Source organism: Helianthus annuus, chromosome 13 (assembly GCF_002127325.2).
Source record: "Helianthus annuus cultivar XRQ/B chromosome 13, HanXRQr2.0-SUNRISE, whole genome shotgun sequence".
Lineage (NCBI taxonomy): Eukaryota > Viridiplantae > Streptophyta > Magnoliopsida > Asterales > Asteraceae > Helianthus > Helianthus annuus.
Window position 1 is genome coordinate 70988659 of NC_035445.2, and position 8961 is coordinate 70997619.

The window sequence follows — 8961 nt, forward strand, 5'->3', positions numbered from 1 at the left end:
GTTCGTGTTCGTTCATTTGACTAATCGAACGAAATTTCTTATTCATCTTCGTTCTTTATTTAACGAATGAACGGAAACGAACTTCCTTCCGAACGGCTCATGAACTGTAACCGATCACTAGATCTACCGTCTACGGTATAAACGGTGGAAGAGATGTGAACACTCTATTTCTAACTCTGTTAGACTATCTTGTATGCCCTAAATCACTATATCTAGGGTATAATGATCGATTGCAATAGGTGTTTATGAATGTGTAATTAGGGCTGTAAATGAACCAAACGTTTAGGTTCGTTTACAATTACTTTCAAAATATATTATAAATTTATAGAGGGTGAACAACGTCTCCTCAAAATACAGATGAACGATAACATTTTTTCTCACCTCCACTCATAACCACTTTTTATAACATACGGAACCCATTCATAAATATTTGATGGGAGCCGCGGCTAGCAACAGGTAACATGTATAAGACACGATTAGACTTATTTATTGAAAAGTACATTATGTGATTTTTCACTTTTTTAAATAATTAAAATTAGAAGGTTAGGATCCATAATTTCTCCTTCTTCGTATATAAATTATACAACTATGTTATAGACATTGGATATAAAGTAGTTAAATGAATCGCATTCACGTTTAGAACTTGTATTTTTCGCGTCTTCACAGACCTGTTAAATCCGCTAAAACACAATTTAACAGCCTTCGATGTGAATGCTCCTAAAGCTGGTGATTATGTTTGTATAACTAAAAATATAAATATATAAAGCTAGTTATGTCAAAAGGTTTGTAAACTACACATCTCCCGAGATTCATGGGAGATTCTATCCAGAGTGTTGTGTGTGGTTTAAAAAACGGGTCTGGTTATCCACACATCCCCTCAATTTATCCACACATCCCCTAACCCTATACACTCCTCATTGCCCTATACGCCTGAAAATGGACCCACCTGATAAGCCCCTCATTGCCCTATACGTTTACTTTTTGGTTACTTTTTCACACATCCTATTAATTGTCAATGATTGGATGTCAGCCAATGATTGCTCAATCATTGGCTCTTTTGTGTGGAATAAAATTGGGGGGATGTGTGGGTTTTCATTGGGATGAAATATTATTTAAAAAAAACTTTATATATATATTTTTTAAATTGTTGTTAAAATAAAAAAAATATAAACATTTATATTTATTATTATTTATTGTTATAAAAGGAAGGTATATAAATGTCATTTTTTATTTAATATATTTAGAAAAATGGCAACATTTTTATTAGTTAATTATTATTATAAAACGTCAATATTTTTTATAATTAATATTATAAAACTTCTACATTTTTTATCAAGTGTTAGTATAAAACGTCAACTTTTTTTAAATTAGTATTATAAAACTTCTACATTTTTTATCAACTCTTAGTATAAAACGTCACCATTTTTTTTAATTAGTATTATAAAACTTCTACATTTTTTTATCAAGTGTTATTATAAAACGTCACCATTTTTTTTAATTAGTATTATAAAACTTCTACATTTTTTTATCAAGTGTTATTATAAAATGTCACCATTTTTTTTAATTAGTATTATAAAACTTCTACATTTTTTTATCAAGTGTTATTATAAAACGTCACCATTTTTTTTAATTAGTATTAAAACTTCTACATTTGATTCAAAATTTTTCAAACTCATAATAATAATAATAATAATAATAATTAAAATAATAATATTAATAATAATAATAATAAGAATACTTAATAAAAATAACATATGCACATTAAAAAAACGATGATATAACTAGACCCGGCAAACGGGTCAGGTTGGGGGTTGGGTGGTCTTGGGTCAAAGACCCTACCCGACCCCCGGCCCGACCCGTCTGCCGGGACTACTTATAACATTGTTTTTAAAATATGCATATGTTTTTTTATTAAGTATTATTATTATTATTATTTATTTTTTTATAATAATAAATATGTTGTGAAAGACTAATGCATAAAGTTAACTACGTTTTCAATGAGCATTCTTAAGGAACAGAATACTCAAATCTGTTAAAACATTTGAAATATTACCAAGTGATGATCTCGGATTTGACCAAAACATTTGAAATATTAATAAGTATCCTTGCAACCCAATGGATCCGTAAATTTAAGAATCTGTTGACTCGGTGTAGGCTGAACCCGAGCCGAGACCCGAATCAAAACTAACCACTCTTGAAAATTATTATTACAACTAATCCAACAGTTGTGAGAATTTAGTTATGTTGTAAGTTGTAACCACTATTAAATACATAGAAGAAAACAAACAGTTGTTGATCTGTGAATATATTCATCGGCTTAAAAGAACAATGTTTGACCTACATAAAGTCGATCAGACATAGATAGAGGAAGGCAACTACTCTTGAACCCGCGGAACCAAAACACGAGAGTCTGACCCGAAAACCCGAGGCAAAACAGAGTCGTTAACCTGAGACCCGGACCACAACCTGGACTCAAACCGGCACTACTCTTGCTGCCATTACCGGTCGAACCAAAATCCCCCTTGCCAAAACTGAAAACAGAACCCAAACTTGAACGAAACTCGTCTCGAATCGAACCACATACCTGAACCGAGCGGGATATAACTCGAGCCAAATGACTGAACCGAGCACAAACTGGGCCTAAACTGACCCGAGAAGAAGAACCCACCTTTACCGTAGCCAATGTCGGCACGATTGTCGTTGCCGGCGACCGGTACGGCTGCCGGCGCCACCGTTTCTGTCTCTCTCATCTCGCCGTTTCTCTCTCTCTCGCTCGAACAACGACCCGACAAACTCCACCACGCCACCGCCGCCTACGGTGGTTGCCGATGATGGAGATGTGGGTGATTCTAGTGGTTGAACTGAAGCAAAAAGGGTGGGGGTAGGGATGTTGGGGTGTGCTTGTTTGAGAGGTTATTTTGTGTTTAAGGATTTTGTGTTTTTAGAGTTATTTTAAACCGTTGGATGAGGGGTTTGAATGGATGGTGGATGAGGGGTTTGGGATTGAGATCCATGTGGTGTGCTTTCTCACTGAGGGTAAAAGGTGTGTTTAGAGTTTAGACATGTGCTTTCTCTAGTGATGTGTTATATTAATATAGTTTAATTTTTTTTATCAGGTTATTTGTTTTTTGTTTTTTCTTATTAAATTTGATGGTTACTAGAAAAAATAATTAGTGTTACAAATGAAAATTAAAATGTTTATTGATGTCTTGTTGTGTGGTATAATGGTATTATTAAATAGTTCGTTAGGAACGGCCGAAATACATAAGATTAATGTATCTTTTCTTAGATTTTATTAATTTTTCACTATGTCATATGTCATGATAATCTCGATTGTCTTGGTGGTGGGTCGGCTAGGGTGGTAGTGATGGTGGTGGGTCGGCTATGTTGGTGGCAGTGGTGGTGTGTCGGCTGTGGTGGTGGTGGTGGTGGGTCGACTGTAGTGGTGGGTCGGCTGTGGTGGTGGTGGGTCGGATCGGGTGGTTGTGGTGGTGGTGGTGGGTCGGTTATGGTGGTGGTGGTCCGGCTATGGTGGTGGTGGTGGGCCGGCTGGGGTGATTGTGGTGGGTCGGCTAGGGTGGTGGTGGGTCGGCTATGTTGGTGGCAGTGGTGGTGATGGTGTGTCGGCTGTGGTGGTGGTGGTGGGTCGGTTGTGGTGGTGGTGGTGGGCCGGCTATGGTGGTGGTGATGGTGGTGGTGATGGTGGTAGGTCTGCTTTGGTGGTGGTGGTGGTGGTCGGTCGGGTATGGTGGCGGTGGTGGGCCGGCTATGGTGGTGGTGATGGTGGTGGTCGGTCGGGTATGGTGGTGGTGGTGGTCGACCGGCTATGGTGGTGGTGGTGGGCCGACTGGGGTGGTGGTGGTGGTGGTGGGTCGACTATGGTGGTGGTGGTGGTCGACCGGCTATGGTGGTGGTGGTGGGCCGGCTAGGGTGGTTGTGGTGGTGGTGGGTCGGCTATGGTGGTGGTGGTGGGTCGGCTATGTTGGTGGCAGTGGTGGTGGTGGTGTGTCGGCAGTGGTGGTGGTGGTGGTGGGTCGGTTGTGGTGGTGGTGGTGGTGTGTCGGCTGTGGTGGTAATGGTGGTGATGGTGGTGGGTCGGCTGTGGTGGTGGGTCGGCTGTGGTGATGGTGGTGGGTCGACTATGGTGGTGGTGGTGGGTCGGCTATGGTGGTGGTGGTGGTGGTGGTGGGTCGGCTATGGTGGTGGTGGTGGGCCGGCTGGGGTGCTTGTGATGGTGGTGGGTCTGCTAGGGTGGTGGTGGTGGGTCGGCTATGTTGGTGGCAGTGGTGGTGATGGTGTGTCGGTTGTGGTGGTGGTGGTGGTGGGTCGGTTGTGGAGGTGGTGGTGTGTCGGCTGTGGTGGTGATGGTGGTGGGTCGGCTGTGGTGGTGGTGGTGGTGGTGTGTCGGCAGTGGTGGTGGTGGATCTGCTAGGGTGGTGGTGGTGGGTCGGCTATGTTGGTTGCAGTGGTGGTGATGGTGTGTCGGCTGTGGTGGTGGTGGGTCGGTTGTGGTGGTGGTGTGTCAGCTGTGGTGGTGGTGGTGGTGGTGATGGTGGTGGGTCGGCTGTGGTGGTGGTGGTGGTGTGTCGGCTGTGGTGGTAATGGTGGTGGGTCGGCTGTGGTGATGGTGGTGGGTCGGCTGTGGTGGCGGTGGTGGGCCGCCTATGGTGGTGGTGGTGGGCCGCCTATGGTGGTGGTGGTGGGCCGGCTGGGGTGCTTGTGGTGGTGGTGAGTCTGCTAGGGTGGTGGTGGTGGGTCGGCTATGTTGGTGGCAGTGGTGGTGATGGTGTGTCGGCTGTGGTTGTGGTGGTGTGTCGGCTGTGGTGGTGGTGGTGGTGATGGTGGTGGGTCGGCTGTGGTGGTGGTGGTGGTGGGTCGGCTGTGGTGGTTTTTTTTTTTTTTTTTTTTTTTTACAATATAAAAAAACATGCACATTTTTTTATTAAAAATATACACAATTCATTTTTATAAAAATATAAAGTTTTTATAATACTAACAAAATATTTATAACAACATTTTATAAAAAAAAAATAATTTTCTTAATATTTCACCACTTCCCCATACAAATACCCTATCAAAATAAAGTTACTTACACCTCAATCATTGGTAATCATTGGCTGACACCCAATGATTGGCATTAGTTTGAGGCGTATTGGGCAATGAGATGCGTATAGGGTTTAATGCTCCAACTACCACCTTTTTAATACACCGCTCATAGGGCAATGAGGGTTGTATAACTTTACTTTTTCTGACATAATTAATGCACTCAACCCCTATACAACCCTCATTGCCTTATATGAAGCTGCTAGGGGGGGTGTGTCATTACTTTTAGGGGATGTACCAATACCCTCACCCTAAAAAACATACCATGTCACTTCTACCCTTTTAAGTAAGAGATGTACGTGTGACAGCAACGGATCACGGACTTGATCGTAGAGCAATTATTCTAAAGGGTACACAAATCTGGACTAGTTTTAATTTGCAAAAAATAAAATAAAATAAACATAGAGCTTCTCAAAGGGTAGTTCTGTAATTTATTGAAAGGGAACCAAAAGTCTTGACTAGTTCAATACAAGAAGCCATAAAGTGGACATTGTAGCTTAAAGGTCTGGCAATGACTTATTCAAGACCTTATGCCTATGCCCCATTTTTCCATTTTCACTCGGTGGCAACCGTGTCTTTCACCAGCCCTATATATATACACACAGATTCAATTCAAATCAGTGAATAACCAACAGCAATGGCCGAACACGATGTCCCCTACCAGCTGCACACGGCAGTCTATCGATTCTACCCGACCGAAGAAGAGCTCATCTCGTTTTATCTCTCGAACAAACTCCAAAACCATCGAACACACGATCTCCATCGCGTCATCCCTGTTGTCAATGTCTATGAACACAATCCTAGCCATCTTCCAAGTAAGAACTGAAAAAAATGACAGTATCACATTCTTTTAGCCATTTTAGGGTTTTTTGAATCATATATAGGGTTTTAAGTGGGGCCCTACTAATGTAAACCACCCCTAAACTCAAACTCGTTTAAAAGTAGGGGCTATGATACAATCCCTAACCTTTAAACGGCCGTTTGAAATGAAATGGGATAATTAGACTGTCAGTAGCGCTTTAAACGGCCGTTTGAAATGAAATGGGATAATTAGACTGTCAGTAGCGTGTGTAACGCATTTATAGCATACCCTTTAATTGTTGGTGAATTATTTTTATTGTTTTGGTGTGTAGAATTAGCTGGAGAATTATGCAAAAGGGACACTGAGCAGTGGTTCTTTTTTGTGCCTAGACAACAAAGGGAGGCACAAGGAGGAAGGCCTAGCCGAACGACAGCCTCGGGTTACTGGAAAGCCACTGGTTCACCAACTTATGTCTATTCGTCAGACAACAAAGTGATCGGGGTGAAGAAGACGATGGTGTTTTACGAAGGGAAGTCGCGTAAGGTGAAGAAAACCGAATGGAAGATGAATGAATATCGCGCCATTAAACAAGAACTGGAGGGGACCAACACTTTGCCTGTACCAAAGGTATTACAAATACAAATACAAATATTCATGAGTTTAAGTTTTGTTAAATTTCAAAAATGTTTTATATAAGTCAAGTGTTAACAAATTCAAGTTGTAAAAACCAAAAAGAGCTAGTTAGATCTTTGTTCATGTTGATTTGTTGGCCGGCGATGACTTAATAACTTTGGTTAAATTTCTACAGCTACGACACGAGTTGAGCCTATGTAGGGTTTATGTGGTATCAGGAACTACACGAGCATTCGATAGGCGACCTTTTGGAATAGGAACGACGACAGAGAAGGTCAATCCAGACACGAGTAGGGGTGCATCATCGTCTTCGCAAACCATCCTACAATCTTCCAACAGTTTATGTCCTCAAAGTTCATGTCCGTACGTACCATGAAATGCCTCAACATTATATAATGTAACATAATTTTTCTTGTTGAATTTTAAGAAACATGACAATAAATGAAGGAATTAAAGGATAAAAGTCTCACCACTTTTGAGTTTTGAGTTTCTAGATTTCTAAAAGTCTCACCACTTTTGAGTTTTGAGTTTCTAGATTTCTAAAGACAAATTTTTAGTATACATATATATTAAAGGTTTATATATTTGATATTTGTGGTGTAGTGCTTACCGTACCGTGGTTAAATTACAATATGAATTGAAGTGGTGTATAATGATGAAAAGGGAGAAGGCTTGGAAGATGATTGAGATGTGAGTGAAAATTTATCATGATTATTTAAAATATCAATTAACATACATCCATCAAGCTCAAAGAATAATTGTATGAGAAGAATATTTGTTTGGGGGTAGGGGCGCTCATTACTCATCACTCACTCACAACTTTCAATCAAGTTCCGTCATGTCATCAAGCATTATTACATCACTAGTGATGGATTTTAGTGGAAATGCTCATCACTTGTTCATCATCATCACTCATCACAGTGTTCATCATCATCGCGCATCTTCATCATTCTTCACGCGTGATAATTATGATGCGTTATAAAGTTCACGCATGATGGAGTATGGTGACGGCGATGTGCGTTATAATTTCACGAGTGATGGGGGCTTATCACGGACCGTCCCGGGTCCCCTTATAATAACGAAAGTTATTGCGTTGATTTTTGCCATAGTATACGCACTAGTTGAAGAAACATACCTTCGAATTGTCAAAAAGCCTAACACGTGCGCACACATACTTGTATTTATTGTGAGAATATTGGTATTCCAAAGATAGATATGATGAAGACTATTGACTTTTTGATATATGGTATAGGGAGACTTTTTGATATATGGTCAATATATGGAGACTTTTTTTTATTTTTAAGGTCAACATGATTAAGATTTGCAAGTAATCTTTAGCAAATATCATAAGACGATTATACAAATTAGGCTATCACCCGGAAACTTCCGAAGCTAGGAAAATTTAATTTACAATAAACAAAAGTACATAAATAACACTTTGAACCTCTAAAGTATCATCTTTCCCTTCTCTACCACAAATTTTTAGTTTGGTTTCATAAGTATCCCAACTTTGCCTCCATATGTATTCAAAGTTTCTATGTAAAGCTAATTCCCTTTTAGTTCATAATGAGATCTCTGTATAAGAATGTTTTCGAAACCCATACGCCTAAGAAGATACGCCATGGTGAATAAATAGCCAAAGGGGCCGGTACCGTACCGAACACCGTCATGGTACTGGTACCGTACCGAACATTTTCGGTATCAATACTGACCTCATAAGTAAACTATTTAACAAAAAGTCTTGGTGAGTTGAACTTGACCCTACCTTCATTGCTGGAAATTTAATCTACATTAATAAAATTTGATCGACATTAACAAAAAGTGTTGGTGCTTGACCCAACCTATTTTGACCCGTAATAGAAAACCTCAGGTTAGAAAACCACCTATTTAGATTAATCAAGTTATATACAAAGATGTTACACTTCTGCAAATTGACTTCCAAATATCCTAATATGTTGCATAAGTTGTATTCAACTAAAGCAAACGTATATCATCCACTACTATTCAAGAAGTTTTGACCACTAAATAGATAGAAAAAATAACAAAAAAGATATGATCATAAACTGACCAACTTGGCGACCCATTTGTAAGGAAATAGATTATACTTCCAATCTTGAATGAACTAGTAGTATACCAACCCCACATCTCGGATTTGTTCTTGTTGACTGAGATGTGTGTGGACCACTATCAAATCTGACGAGGTAAGTTGTAAATCTTGATATACAAATAAAGGACAAAACAGTTAAAAGACCAATTTACCTTCCACTTAACAGTTAAAATTGACTGGGCCCAACCTGAAATTTGATATACAAATAAAGGACAAAACTTGCAATTCACTCTATTTATAATTATTCTGACACTTTTACGAGCTGAAGACATTCATTTGATAAAATTTTAGGTCGCGTACGCGAAACAACTTGAAG

General features: G+C 39.8%; 1 protein-coding gene across 1 annotated transcript; it reads left to right on the plus strand.

Annotated features, from left to right (window-relative positions):
• The first annotated feature begins 5613 nt into the window (after positions 1 to 5613).
• On the plus strand, positions 5614 to 7777 carry LOC110902786 (NAC domain-containing protein 90). The gene is made up of 4 exons (XM_022149185.2): positions 5614 to 5918; positions 6237 to 6532; positions 6714 to 6901; positions 7142 to 7777. The coding sequence occupies exons 1-4, from the start codon at positions 5741 to 5743 to the stop codon at positions 7230 to 7232; spliced, it is 753 nt and encodes a 250-aa protein (XP_022004877.2). The 5' UTR covers positions 5614 to 5740; the 3' UTR covers positions 7233 to 7777.
• Positions 7778 to 8961: the final 1184 nt, after the last annotated feature.

Coding starts and splice junctions, on each gene's coding strand:
- LOC110902786 (XM_022149185.2), top strand. CDS start 5,741: ATGGCCGAACACGATGTCCCCTACCAGCTGCACACGGCAGTCTATCGA. Junction 5,919..6,236: donor CAATCCTAGCCATCTTCCAA/GTAAGAACTGAA, acceptor TTTGGTGTGTAG/AATTAGCTGGAGAATTATGC. Junction 6,902..7,141: donor TGTCCTCAAAGTTCATGTCC/GTACGTACCATG, acceptor TTTGTGGTGTAG/TGCTTACCGTACCGTGGTTA.